The sequence below is a fragment of the Bidens hawaiensis genome, unplaced genomic scaffold (genome assembly GCF_021521415.1).
Source record: "Bidens hawaiensis isolate Kalapana, Puna unplaced genomic scaffold, B.hawaiensis_p1.1 tig00013027_1, whole genome shotgun sequence".
In the NCBI taxonomy this organism is placed as follows: Eukaryota; Viridiplantae; Streptophyta; class Magnoliopsida; order Asterales; family Asteraceae; genus Bidens; species Bidens hawaiensis.
In genome coordinates, this window is record NW_027492096.1 from 300378 (window position 1) to 316426 (window position 16049).

At 31.1% G+C, this 16049-nt stretch overlaps 1 protein-coding gene across 1 annotated transcript; it reads left to right on the forward strand.

Annotated features, from left to right (window-relative positions):
• The first annotated feature begins 2549 nt into the window (after window positions 1-2549).
• LOC143543108 (deSI-like protein At4g17486) lies at window positions 2550-9439 on the forward strand. Its single transcript, XM_077035512.1, has 5 exons — window positions 2550-2583; window positions 5671-5799; window positions 7735-8022; window positions 8528-8605; window positions 9055-9439. The coding sequence occupies exons 1-5, from the start codon at window positions 2550-2552 to the stop codon at window positions 9192-9194; spliced, it is 669 nt and encodes a 222-aa protein (XP_076891627.1). The 3' UTR covers window positions 9195-9439.
• Window positions 9440-16049: the final 6610 nt, after the last annotated feature.

Genomic DNA, 16049 nt, shown 5'->3' on the forward strand with positions numbered 1-16049 from the left:
ACTCATAACCCCCGTTACCCCACAACAGCGCAAAATCAAAATTCTCATAATCCACCACCATCGACTCTTGGAGACCCAAGAAATCGATCGTATTTTTTGACACCAAAGCCTTAACCCAGGTAGATTTACCAACCGACCCAATACCTCAAACATTTAAAGACAAAATATTCATCGCAAACATGTTTGTATACCTTCACCTTTGATAGTGTCTGCAATCAAGGTTTCAAATCCTTGTAATTGAACCCCCCAATCGACCTCCGAATTCAACCGTGGCCTCCAACTCATCTGTTCTATGAGAAACCTCATTTTATCCTCTACCTGATCGGAATCCCAATCCTCCCTAAAGTCTTCATTATTTTCAAATAACATCCGAACTAAACACTTCCGGTCTTCCCAATATTTCATCTTTAGCCATCCCCACATGTTCCTTAGTAATAAACGTGATCAGAACCGTTAAACCTCCCATACAGTTAATGACTCCTTCCCCAAGACCCATCTCCTTCAATATACCCTTAATCATCCTCAGCACATCCACGGAGGTCACCCTTACTACAATCGACCTCGCATGTAGGTCTTCAAAAGCACATACATTGTCATCCACTGTTAGAGTTTTACCTTTAGCAACCCCAGAGAAGGGCTCCTTGAAGGACATAGTGTTAGACGAAAATCCATTCAAAGGACCGTTATTTGGATTACCATTCTCAGTTCCACCCTGAGAGGTCTGAGCCTGCTGATTATTCGAAACATACGTCTTTCGAGCATCAACCTCACCTTCCTCCAAAACAAATCTAGCAACGTTGACCTTAAGCTTGTACTCTCCTAATCGAATAGAGGACAGTACTCTCTCCATCTCTCTCCGATCTTTAACGTCAAACAATGTAATAAACCCGAATCGTTTTCCGTCCTTGTCTCTTTTTCTCGCGGTATAGATATCAAAAATGGTTCCAAAATTCCTCACTTCCTTCGCTAAATCAGCCCCGCTACATCTTTCCGGTAGATTTGCTACGTAAAACTTGGTGATTCTTGACAAAACCTCCACCGAAATACGTTTCCGGTGGGTTCCTATGTTTCCGGTTGTTTTATTTTTCCTTATTTTTCTAATCCTCCCTACAAATACCCTTACTTAATTATATGTCAGCTTACGTGGCATTTGTCTCTTTAATATAATAAAAATAATATCAAAATCAAATTCAACAACACAATCAAATTCAAACCCAATCTTCTTCAGAGCCAAAATCCCCATCTCGTCGGTCTCCCTTTCCTATATGTTATTTAGGGCGCGTTCGTTTCACAGAATAGAATGGAATTGGAATTGGAATTTAAATAGAATTTGGAATTTGATAGAATTGGATTTGGAATCTGAACATTCCAATAAGAATTAGAATTGGAAAGAATTGAAATCTAATTACATTCTTGATGTGTTCTTTTGACACATGAATTGTAATCTATCACCTTTAAATGAATTGGAATTGTGTTTTAGAGAGAATAACGGCGAAAACATTTAATTTTTTTAGACTTTTTGTGTTTTATTTATATTTTGCGTTACGATTTTTTTATTATTATTTTTGTTAATTTTTATATGGGTTTTCTATTAAGATCAAAACCCTCTCAAAAAAATTATCCAAAATTAATAATAAAAATTTCATAACTCGAAATATAAATCAAAAACAAAAAAAAAAGTAAAATAAAAAAATGTTTTATTCTTTTTCCTCATTCAAAAAAATAATATATCAAGAAAAGATTCCAATGAATTCACTTGAGTTCCGTCACATTTTAGAAGGATCTGGAATTCCTTTATTTAAAGGAATTTGAAGGAATTAAATTTCAATTCCAATTCTTTGAACCGAACACATCAAAATGGAATAAAGATTTCAATTCCAACGAAACAAACAAGTCATGAGATTTTAATTCCAATTCCTTTGAATTCAACGAATTATGTGAAACGAACGCGCCTTATAATATTTTGATTTTGACTTTGTTGTTGAATGGGTTTTTATATTGATTTGATATTATTTTTATTATATTAAAGAGACATTTGTCCCACAAGCTGACACATAATCAAGTTTTTAACAACTAAGCGTGTCATGTAAGCATCAGACTAATGATGTTAACCATGCGTTAGTTGCGGACCGTTGAAAAATAAATATACCTTTAGTTGGAACCATCACCAGCTAAGTGTGAAATTAGAACCGTTATTTACCGATAAAGAATAGTTAGAATTATTTAAAGGGAAAAATCCCAAAATAGCATATTTTGACCAACTTTTTACAGAAATAGCCTAGGTTTTCAAAAACTTCCCAAAATAGCCTATTTTTTTCGTCGGATCCGATGGAACAAGAACTGATCCGTAGCATAGCACATCAGATGTTGGCACGTATTTATATATTCCGATATATTCGTGTTCTAGGCAACGTAATAATAAACCGTCAGATCCGACGGTTCAGTTCATGCTTCTGTCAAATCCGATTGTTTAATTTGTCCGTCTCGAAAAACTAAGCGATTTGCACTATGAATTTACTTGATTTTGTGGATAAATAAGAAAGATGAAGATGGAGATTGGTTATAGAGGTTTAGATTTGCGAGGTAGAAAATAAAGAATAAAATCGAATCCATTAAAAATTTCGGCAGATCCGGCGGTTTTTTAACGAATTTCGTTGGATCCATTAATACGTTAACACGTGGCACGATTTTAAAGGTCCACAAATTCCGTCGGATGATTTCTTGTTTCCGTCGGATCCGACGGTATTTTTAGGCCATTTTAAGGTTTTATGTAGAACATGGATTATTTTTAGAAATATTGGGTTAAACTGGTTATTTTGGTGATTTTCTCTTAATTAAATCCAACTAGGATTTAGCAACGATGCAAGCAAGTCGCACAACCGGCGACTTATTTTTCAATTTGGACCTCTGATTCGAGGACTCCGCCATTCATTTATTTAGATTTAGATCAGTAACTTCGTCATATACCTCCGCCATTTGGACCTCTATTTCGAGGACTCCGCCATTCATTTTTTTAGATTTGGATCAGTAACTTCGTCATATACCTCCGCCGCCGCTGTCACCAAGGATTCCAAAATGGAATCCGGCAACAGAGCGCCACCGCCGTCACCAAGGATTCCAAAACGGAAGCCGGTAACAGCCGTGATCGGAAGCAAATAATTTCGAAGAAGGTGAGAGGGAAAACTTTGAAGATGGAGAGTTTCTATGAAGAAAGAAAGAGAAAGGTATTATATGAAGATGTGTGAGAAAAGTACAAATTATTAGAGAAGAGTTGTGGCAAGGATACGTGTAAATACACGTGTAATCCAAAGACAACAATGAAAGAAGTACAAATCACAATGCACATAATACAATCATTTAAGCACCATTTGTAAAGGAACAGTACAATTGTGTGTAGTTAAGAAGTTGACAATTAATATATATAATAATTTACCTTAAATAAATGAAATTATCAAATTCTCATACAAATGTACCACTATATACTAGGGTTGACAATCTAGACACGAACATACACGAGTTTAACAAGTCTCGGGTATGGTCTTAACATTTTCGTGTACTAAATAGGTAGACACGAATTAACATGTTCATTTTCGTGTCTGAATATGCCAAAAAAAAAACCCATTTACCTTTAAGTATTCGTTAGTACATGATTAGATTTTTTTTATAAATAAAAATATATAATAATATAATATGTTGTATACCCAAAATAGTTAACCCTAAATATTTATACCAAACAATTGAACACGGTGCACGCCATTCTAATTCAACATCAAGCAGACGACACACAAGCCTTTTATCCGATTCTCCCTCTTCGGATCTCCAATAGTCTGGTGGTTTCCCTCGGGTAGTCACAACCCTTTAATTCTCAGGTCTACCTCACCACATATCCGATTCTCCGGCAATTCGGCCTCCTCGCAATTGCAGCACCGCCACCGGTGCTAACAAGTTTGTGTCTTATCGTGTATAGCTGGTATTAACATGTTCGGGTTCGAGTTTGGAATACATGTATCGTGTTCATGTCTTATTGTGTACGGGTATACGCGATATACCGCCTGACTATATACATCCATACCTGTTTGTGGCCCACTTGTCACTCAATTTTAATTTACAACTTTAATAATTTATACAAAACAAAATAAACCCCACCCAAAATTCTTTTGATTAATCCACTCTGTCATTTCGTTCACCTCAATCCCAAAATCCCCAAATCAATTTTCCATTTTTACACAAACCCTTTTCGATCCACAACATATTATTCAAGAAACCCATATAAAGATCCAAACCTTTTCATCTTAAAAAAGTTTTTTTTTTTTTTTTGAAAAATAAAAAAGATTATTAGTAAAAATGGGTAGAGAGAGTACATAAGCTCAACAAGCCCAGAAAGAGATTACAGCAATATGGACACACAGATTTTCTTGAATGTGTATGATCTTCAATCAATCAATCAATCAATCATGTCCAGTAAAGTCCCATCGACAGCAAAGCTATAAGTAGGGTCTGGGGAGGGTGGGATGTAGGCACACCGTACCTCTATCCAAAGGAATAAAGAGGTGGCTTCCAGAGAGACCCTCGGCTCTAAGTACATGTGTATGAAGCAAAATAAAGGAAATCAAAGTTTAACAGTTATATAAAAACTACTACTAATTATAATAATATTAATAATAAGATCACAGTTTAACAGCTATATAAAAGCTAATAATAATTATAATAATAATAATATATGTAAGGGAAATACCATTATGGTATGTGACCTAAATAAGTTAAGTCTAGGCCCTAAGGTATTCAATTCTCTCTAAAAATCCTTAACTTTAATTATACTTCTCCACGAATTCCTATCCTCAACCATGTCCTCGGAGAGGTTTAGGTCTATCAAATCATGCCTAATCCTCTCATCCCAAGTCAATTTCGGTCGTCCTCTACCCCTCCTCCCCTCTATAGTAATGTTTTCTACGGATCTAACAGGATTCGTCGTCTGTCTTCTCTTTACATGTCCAAACCATCTCAATCTCCACTCTCTTATCTTGTCTGCTATGTTCGCCACCCCTAATCTCTCGCGAAACACAACGTTTCTTATTCGGTCTAGCCTTGTGTGCCCACACATCCAACGTAGCATTCTTATTTCTGCTACCTCCATCTTCCGCACTTGTGCCTTCTTGATGGCCCAACAATCTGTTCCATATAGCATTGCAGGTCTAACTGCCACCCTATAGAATTTTCCCTTTAGTTTAGTCGGGAAACTCTTGTCGCACAATATACCTGTGGCTGCTTTTCATCTACACCATCCTACTTGAACTCGGTGGGTCACATCACTGTCTAATTCCCCATCGCTCTGTACAAATGATCCTAAATACTTGAACTTCTTTACCTGCGGGACCACCTGCCCTTCAATTGTGATCTGTGCGTCATCATTGACATTTATCCCACCAAAATCACAGTGGAGGTACTCCGTCTTAGATCGGCTAATCTTTAAACCTTTTGTCTCTAAGGTTGTTCGCCACTCCTCAAGCCTCATGTTTAGATCTTGTTTTTTCTCAGCAAGTAACACAATATCGTCTGCGAACATCATGCACCACGGGAGAGTCCCCTGAATCGACTTTGACAACTCATCCAAGACTACTGTAAAAATAAACGGGCTCAACGCTGACCCCTGGTGAAGACCTACCTCTACAGGAAAGAAATCAGTATCCCCCACTGGCGCACGGACACTTGTTTCACTCCTGGTGAATGTGTATGATCTTACACCTATTAATTCATACAGTATCTGGTTCGGGTTTGGTATCTTTCATTCGGGTATTCAAGGTGAGTAAATCTTTGATTTTGTGATATGGGTTTTGTAGATTGAGTTGAATCTTTGATGGGTTTTTTGTTTTATTTAGTTTTATGTTATATTAATAGGGTTTCTTGAGCATTACAAGGTAAGTTCTTTATGAGGTTTATTGGTGATCATGAGTTAGTGAATTATTATTATTATTATTATTATTATTATTATTATTATTATTATTTATTTTTATCAAGATTCCAACTTTATAAGTAAAATGATATGAATCTTTAATGGGTTGTCATTTTATTTAAGTTTGTATGTTTTGTAATAGGATTTACAAAATGGGTTCTTTTATGAGGTTTATAGGTGATCATGAATTAATGTTTTATTATTTTTTTTTTCAAGATTCCAACTTTATAAGTAAATGGGTTGAATCTTTGATGGGTTTTTTGTTTAACTTAGTTTAATGTTTAGTAATAGAGTTTCTTGAGCCTTACATGACTTGATGTTTCATTTGTTCTTTTCAAGTTTAAAACTTTACAAGTAAAAAAGTTGAATCTTAGATGGGTTTTTTGTTTCATTTAATTTAGTGTTATGCAATAGGGTTCTTTATGAGGTTTATTGGTGATCATGTGTTAATGTTTTATTGATTTTTTTTTAAGATTCCAACTTTATAAGTGACAAATGGGTTAAATCTTTAATATGTCTGTTATTTGATTTAATTTTATTGTAATAGGGTTTCTTGAGCCTTAATAGATGGGTTCTTTATGAGGTTTATTGGTTGATTTTTACAAGATTCCAACTTTATAAGTAAAATGATATGAATTTGATATGGGTTTTGTAGAGTAATTTAAATCTTTGATGGGTTTTTTATTTAGTTTAGTAAAATGTTTTGTAATAGTGTTTCTTGAGCCTTGCAAGATAGGTTCTTTATGAGGTTTATTGGTGTTTTATTGGGTTTTTTTTTCAAGATTTCAACTTTATAAGTAAAATTATTTGAATCTTTTATGGGGTTTTGATTTATCTAACGCTTAATAAGGATTTCGATCAGGGTTATTGAGCTTAGAGGATGTAAATTATTGGTGATAATGACTTAATGTTTCTTTTGTTTTTCAAAATATTAAATTGTGTCAAGTGCAATGATTAGAGGGTTTTGTTGTTTTGTATTTGCTGATATGGGTTTTTAGAATCATCTGAAACTTTTAAGGGTTTGTGTTTAAATTTGTATTGTATGAGGGATTTGATGATGTTCTTCTCAAGAAAGATCTTGGCTTTCTGTTTCATGTGGTTCTGCAGATTGTATAAGAACTATGCTTTAGGGTTTCTTTTGTTTTGTGGAATCATTTGATACTTTCTTGGTTTTCTTTTTTGTAACTATATGTTTCAAAAATCTCAAATGGGTTTTCGTTTAACGTTTTTTTTAAGTTTTTGATCTCTAAAGAAGCGTTCCGGGTGAGGTTTCGTGGTGATCGTGACTAAAATCATAAAGCATTTGTTATTTATCTTTGCAAATTTACATGCTTATGGTACTTATTAGGTAGAAATTGCAATTTTGAACGCGTTTTACCTACAAAATGGTTCAAAGCTAAAGAATAAACCTGAAATGGAAACCGGTCAAATCGGTCAAACGAGTTAAATCGTCATCATTAGTGAATTCAAATGCATAAAAGCTTCTTAAATCACTCACTTTACTTAAAATCATCATCATTAGTGTAATAATATAGTTTTTAGCATCATATTTGCACATCAATAGTTTTATTTTATTTATTTATTTTTTTCATTATTATTATTATTATTAGTTTTTTTTTAAAAGGCCACATCAACAGTTTTATTCTTTTTATTTATTTTTTTCATTATTATTATTATTGTTAGTAGTAGCAGTAGCAGTAGCAGTAGCAGTAGCAGTAGCAGTTTTTTTTTTTGAAAGGGGACATCAACAGTTATATATATCCAAAGCAATGTTTTTTATGCAGTGTATGGAATGGAATACGGGTTCGGAGCACACGATTTTCCAGTTAGTGGGGTGTTTGAAGTTGAACCGAAAAGTTGCCCGGGTTTTATTTACAGATGTTCGATACCGTTAGGGCATGTGACCAAATCGCCTACTGAATTTAGGGAATTTATTGAAACCGTTGCTTCAGAATATCATGGAGACACTTATCACCTAATTTCCAAAAACTGCAACCATTTCACCGATGATATTTGTCAAAGATTAACGGGTAAAGGAATTCCCGGGTGGGTTGATCGGCTCGCAAAACTAGGTGTGTGTCATTTTAATCATTTTCTATATATGTATATGTATATGTATATGTATTAATAGGATCTGGATCATTTCAGAACTTCCAAATAAATATAGAACTTTAAGAATTCTTAACCAACTATATATTTATTTAATTTATATATTTAATATTTAATATTATTTGAGGGTAGTTTTGTCATTTAATATATGTAATTTTAAAATTGCATATAATATATAACATATATGTAATCATAAAATTACATATAAAAATTAACAAAACTACCCTCAAACAATACTAAATATCATGAAATAAATAAAGTAATTAGTTGTTAAGAGTTCGCTAAATTATTTTTAAAGTTCTGAAATGACATATTTTTGTTGCCCTTTAACTTTACACCTGTCACACACAAACACGCGTATCCTCGTTTTGGCATTTTTACAAGATTTTTTTTACCTTCATTTTGAAAAGTAAAATAATTCATTTTTTTTTTTGGTAATAATCGGTTTTCTGTAATATTTTTTTTCAGGTGCTCTATGCAGTTGTCTACTTCCCGAAAGTCTTCAAGTAACTACTGTTAAACAGCTCCCGGAGTATCATAATTGCGGTACGTGTACTTTTGCCAAGCTCCTTTGTTTATAAAATAAAGTAATGCAGTTTGACTTTTGAGTGGTCAAACTACTTATATCTCAGTTTCAAGTTATCATAGACGGTTTTGTGGTTAACCTAACATGCTCTTATGTTAATACTTTCGTTTAACGTAGGTTTCATTTTTAACCTCCGAAAAGTGTTAGAAAATTATATTTTTATCCGAAAGTTGACAATTAGTTTTGTTTGACTTTGACCATTTAAGTCTTGGTCATGAACTTTTGCAAAAAGGTATGCTTTATATACCATACCACCTTTTTATATGGTTTTGACAATTTTGCCCTCACCGACTAAACTCTTTCTTTACCATTTACTTTAGTGAGGGGCAAAATTTTCAAATTCGTTATTTTATTGTTGCGTAAAATAATGTGTCAAAAGTCAAAATTTTTTGGTTTTAACAAATTGCAGAAGAAGACGGGACAGCGTCTGTGTCAAGCTCGAATGCTCAAGAACCGTTGGAATATTTTAACGATACCGAACAAGATAAACATCTGCTATCACCCCCCGCCTCGAGTGAAGTGGCTTTTGTTAACGAGGTCTCTAGATGAAAAAAAAAGACGGTTTTGTATGATTAATTTCGTTGATTGCAAGCGATTTCTCTATGTATTTGCACTTGTGTTTGTAAAGTGAGTTGTAGTTTTTTTATGGGAGGTTTTAGAATTTGGGAATGATTGATTGTTTGGAAGTTGTATTATATAAATTTGGTGATGTGCTTTTGGTAAACCAGTCATGAAAAAAAAAGTTGTTTTGAAAGAAAAAACTTTGTTCATGTTGTTGGACTATTTTACCCTTGAATTTTTAATTCAAATTATTAATATATATTTGTATATCCTTGAATTAAAAGCATTTGGTATGTGAACTTGTGGGCCAAAAAAAGTTAAAAAGTGGAATTTAACTTGAAACAAAAATGGTAGCAATATATTCTACTCATTTATTAAAATATTTTTTATATGAATTATAAAGAGAAAAATGGTTTTCTATGAAGTCATAAGAGGCTATACACACCATCTATGTTACTAATCAACCCTTGTTAACTTGATATTATATGGCATGCAAGATATGTTGGTATGCCTCCGTATATAGTATGTATATACGATACTAGGATATTGACCCGTGGGCGTCACGGGTGGACAAATTTAAATATTGCAATAAATACATAATATTTAAACCAAAAAATCAAATACTTATACACTCTGTTGGTGATGTTTGCTTATATGTTCTACTATAAGTAGAAGTGGATGCACATGCTATTATTATTGAACCAGACATAAATTATTTTCTTCTTCAATTTAACAACGATATCAAATGATAGGTAGATGAAACAATCGGGCATACAAAAAAATCATAACTTCAAAAAATGTACATGTAACAATATAAATATTTAAAGAATAAAACACCAAAATAAAATTGATTATGATTATATATAAAAATAATAGTTATTGTATGTGTCTTAATAAACAACAAAATGTTTTGGTGTACTTTGCTATTTTGTTGATGATTGTTGTTTCTCCTTCATCCAAAAACATTGTCCTTTGTGTTCGCTTATTAATTGAAGAGATTTATTATTTATTTGTAGGATCAACTACAAAATTATGAAATGATTATAGATATTTACAGAACAAAAGGCACTAACAAATACACGAATATTTAAATAATCAATAATATTTTAGGGAAACAAATATTACTTGACTCGCCTAAAGTATTTTGACCGAAACAATTATATGCACATAAAGTACTTGAAGATTGATTGTGTTGTCCAATTTATGATGGAGTTATACAATCCTTTTATGTGTTTTATTAGCATAACTTGAAACTACATAAAAAATATGATAATTAAAAAATAAATATATTTTATGAATTATATGTATGTCTTTGAGATGCATGTTATTAACGAAAATTTGTATATTAAAACTAATGAAATTATTATCTTGTTGATCAAACATAATTTAATCACTGAACCTCAACTTAACAACATATTGTCAAAATTGTATAACATTGTTAGCATTCTAAATCTTATCTACTGGTTTATATTTGTATACAAATTACATTTAAAAATTTCAAAACTATTGTCATAACAACTTTAGTAAACAACAACCGTTAATGAAGATAATAAGATACAAATTTACCATTTGGTTGCATATTTGTATGTTTTGATTTATTTTTTATTTCACTTTTGGTTTACAAAGATTTTCCTTCATCGACTTCGATTATCAGTTGAAATACTTTCTTTAGTATTTATCGTAACCACTACACAATATTAAAGTATTATTGTTACATTCAAAAATGAAATTATTTAATAAAACACGCATAACATGTACCATAAGTGTTGAATTCCATCAAATAAGTTATAATTAAAACTTACCTACGTTGCTAAGTCTAGTTGTATGGAACATTGTGATGGGTTATAATTATTTGATGGATTTTGATAATTAATTGTTGTTCCAACATTATCTATAAACACAATCAAACCAAACAAAAAACATTATGATAACCAGTGTTACAAAATCTGGTTGAACCATATTTCAATGAGCAGCCATGTATCTTGTACCCGGTATATTTGAGCGGTTTTATGGAACATCAAACCGGCTGGTTTAAAAGCCCACCATATTTTTTATGTTTTAGGCCTCTTTTTTTGTATAAGTTACTTATTTCATGTGATTTTTGTATATTATGATTATAGTTAACTAAAACTTCTTATTTGTTAATGTAGGAAATGAAAGTACTTATACTCTTGTTGATGAGGATGGCGATGAGAGCGAATTTCATCTTTTAAGCGACCGTGAACTCGATGCATACAACACTCCAATGGAATAAATCTATTTCGCACCTTTAATTTAAAATAAATTTGTTTGAAAATTAAGTGCTTTTGTATTGTTTTTTGAAAATGGATTAACTTTTGAAAGATATTTTATTATGAAATCATGTATTTTTATGAGTTAATGATGCATTTATATGAAATTATAAGGTAAATATACAAACCCAGTTGAACCTCACGGTCCAAACTGGTTCAACCGGTTGCACCATTTTTTAGTCAAATCGGGTATGAATAAAATACCGATTTTTATAGCCTTGATAATAGTATTTAAACCTATAAGATTTTTTATACTGGAATTTATAAATACTTTTGTTTAAATATAACTGAATAAATATTGAAAAATGGTAATGAATACACTTGTTATATATATACCTAATGATGGAGAGAGATAATAGTAATTTGGAATTTCTTTTTAAATCATATTGGGTAGTTGACTTTGACTAATACTTTGATTGATTCTACTCGTATAATTGAAGACTCCATATAAAAAAAATGTGTGTTACTTAACAAATATTTACACTTAGGAAATTAGTTGTGATTTTGGCATAAGTAAATTGGCATCTTTGTCAAACTGATAACATAAAAAAACAGTTTTAAAATTGCGAATGTTTTAGGAGTTAGACTCTATACCGACTTGTAATAAAAGGTTTGTTTGATACAAATTGTTTTTTAAAGATCAACTAACCGACATATAAATTTATAATTAAATATGTCATCTTATAAAATTAGAAAATATATAACAACACTAAAGGCCTTTTATTATAATAATAAAAAAGCAATACAAACCATAAATCTGAATTAAAAATGACAATCCAACACCAGAAGAAAACCACGAGACGATAAGAAAAATGTTTGACAAAACAAACCACAATCAAACAAAATATTAAAAACTTAGGTAGTGTTTGATATGGAGTAATAGAGCAAGAAATGAAATAAGTCATTCAAAGGTAATGAATATAGACATGTTTGGTTGACAAATGAAATGAAATGATCAATTACAAATGGAATCTCGGTCCTTCTAAAAATGTGAAATTCATTCCTCCCCTAAACTCATTTTTTTTTTCATTCCTTTCATGACTTATTTATTTTTTCCATCCCTGCCCTTGGAGATTATCCTTCCCGATTTACTTTACACGAATTCAAGACTGAAAATTATATTCCGTGAAAAACCTTATGGAAATCTAATTTTTAAAATTATTTTGTGATACGGAAAAGCCACGATAGTTAACTATAATCACCTTTTGACATTTATAAATCGGTGAGCACAAAGTTCTGGTGTCAATTATACAAACATGTTTTCAGACATAATCACCTTCTGATTTGGATGTATATGTGAGCAGAAGGTTACAAACTGAAATGCTCTCAATTATTTACAAAGGATCGTTCATGTTCACATGGTGTAGACTATAATATGTTGTGAAAATTAATAGGTGTTCTTTAGTTTAAGAAGGGTATAGTTGTCATCTTTAATAAAATGTATTCCATTTATTGTCTACCAAACTAATATAAAGTAATGATTCATTTTATTGTTTTAGGATAACCAAACATGACAATGGAATAGTAATAATTCATTTTATTCCTTTGTCCATTCCATTCAATCGTTCATTATATTCCGTCATCCATTCCATTACATCATACCAATTAGGCCCTTAATGTCTTTATTATGAGTTTTTATAGAGTAATTCAAGTCCATCACTTCTCCACCTCCAAAACATAAGCCTAGATTTGATTACCTTGTTTGATATAAAAGTATAATTAATATAAGATTATAGATGCAATTTTAAAAGTATAGAGTAAATAAATATTAAATTATCATCTCATCTTGTAAAATCATCTATATGGACCAGTTTTCACCGGTTTTATTATTATCCTTCAAACGTCATAACCTCAATAAATAAAAACTTAATGTCTTTATTATGAGTCTTTAGAGAGTAATTCAAGTCCATCGCTTCTCCACCTTCGTGACATTAGCTTAGATTTGATTACCTTGTTTGATTTAAATTTAAAAGTATAATTATTACAAGGTTATAAATGCAATTTAAAAGTATATAGTAAATGAATATTGTATTATCACCTCGTCTTGTAAAATCATCTCTGTGGACCAATCGTCGCCGGTTTTGTTATTATCCTTCAAATGTCATAACCTCAATATATGAAACTTCAAAATACAATAATTCTGAAGGACATCCAAGTCATTCAACAAGGTTATGTTTTATGGCTCTATTGCTCTGGTTGTCAAACAATAAGAATACAAACAAATAATTAAATTGATATTCATTAAAATATATGAATATAACTATTTTTCGTATAAAAAAAGTTGAATTATATAAATGACACTTACAAAAAGCTGTGAATTTGATTCTTTGAAAGATAAAGAATATGTGAGTGTGAAAATTTTTCAGTCATAGTGTAATTATATATAGGCATGTAAGAATAGGTATATTTTTGGTTGATTGATTAAACATGGAATGTTGTTTGAATTTCATTTTATAAAATTCAAAATTTGAAAATAAAATATCTCACATAAATGTAAATGTTCAAAATTTCAGCATAATACTATTTATACAAAATAACAATGGAAGGAATAATCAAACAATTTTAATGTAAACATTATTGGCAATCAATTTGATTAATAAAAAATATATATGAATGATTAAAATCAACGGTTGCATTGAAATATGAAAGTTACCATGTTTATGAATACAACAAGATTATATACTAATAGTGATAATCAATTTATATTTTAAATCAGGAAGTATGTTTAACATAAGTAACGTTAGATCTATTGACATGTTATGTACATATAAGATAACAAAATCATTGACATGTTATTAAGATGTTATATACATTTAAAAGTCAATATGTTTATGAATACATCAACGTTGTATACATATACACTAACAAATTTGTTGTTAATGTTATATTGTTTTAATTTAATACGGTGTAAATAAATAAAAGAAAATACGGAGTGTAACAAAATTAAAGTTAACATAAGTGTATTATTATTTGAATTTTGAAAAATAAATAAAATATACCTTAAACCTGGTTTATTTAATAAAATGTATTTGTATTAAATAAAACATACCTAATTGATTTAGGTTATTAGAGTCAAATACTTTCCTTATAAATAAATTAGAATTAATAGAAATGAATACAAATTTTATACAAATGATTGTCTAGTATTTTATTTTATTTTATAATTGTTTTATTGAGATGAAAAATAGAGAAGTGATACATATAAATGGTAAGATGAAGAATAAACCAATAGGAAGAGGCCATATTAGCACAAACTCTATTGTTTTAATAGTATAGGTAGATGATGTGACAAACTGAAAATTTTTGTCTTTTTCAGGCAGCCATTGGGACATGACACAAATTTTTGGAACAAAAATTCTTTCAACATGGGAATGATGTGACACTCGTCAATTTCAGGGTAACTCCTTTAACCCAAACTCCGTTAATTCAAACTCAAGATCACATGAACTATGTCATTCCAGTTAACACATTTCTCATTGCAGTTAATTAGAGTTTAAATGACACATGACAATCAGTACACAAATAGTCTTTCGGAGTTTCACCGAATCACACACGAGTCGATTCAAACCGTTGGTCATGAACAAACAATAAATATTATAAACAAGTACTTGGTATAAATACGTGTTATGTTTATATGTAATTTGGTGCTTGCATGTATAACATCATATTATGGATGAAAAAGATTAGTTTGTGGCAGAATTAAACTAAATAGAAGTTGAGGGTGCAAGTGTAACATGTGAAATAATTAATTATTATATAAACAACTTAATAACACAAACCCTAACCCTTTCCTTCTCTCCCTCTACCTCTTGCGACGGCAGCCCCCCCCCCCCCCCCGGTGTTCGGCCGAAACACACAACACACACACATACAATCATCCTTGCAAGCTTGTTGAAGGTTTAAGGTGCTAACTAGGTAAACTAAACACTATATCTAACCTATTCTATCGATTTTTGGCATCATTAAATATATTAATCATAAACCCTAGATGTTAAAGTTGTTGATTATTGATGAGTTAGGGTTGTATGCATGCTTATTTGTTCATAGGTTAGTAGTTTGATAAATTTTGGTGAAAACTGATGCTGGACAGAACCATAAATTCATGTTAAAATGACTGTAACTTGATGTTAATGATACTTTTTGAAGTGATTATTGATTCTATGATGTAGTAGGTCGAGTCTAAATTCTAAAGAGTCTGAGTTTATAATTTTTGGACTTGTGGAAGTCAGTTTTTATTAATTTACAAATCTGTTGCGCAAGTCTGACTCGGGAAGCCTTCTTATAGGCTGTTTTGTAAATGGTATATCTCACAAACGACAAGACCAATTGAGTTGATTCCACTTCTAGAAGTTAATAAATTGAGTGTGGAATCTAACCCAATTAGCCTTGCATTAATTGGATTAACCATGAAACTCGAATAGTTAAGAACTTTTTGTTGTGCTTGATAATGACTACTGTGTGCTTACTGTGTTGTTTTGATTTTTGTTATAAAACCGTATGTAATAAAAATATTTTTATAAACTTAACTCACTTTTTCTTCTGTGATAAATTT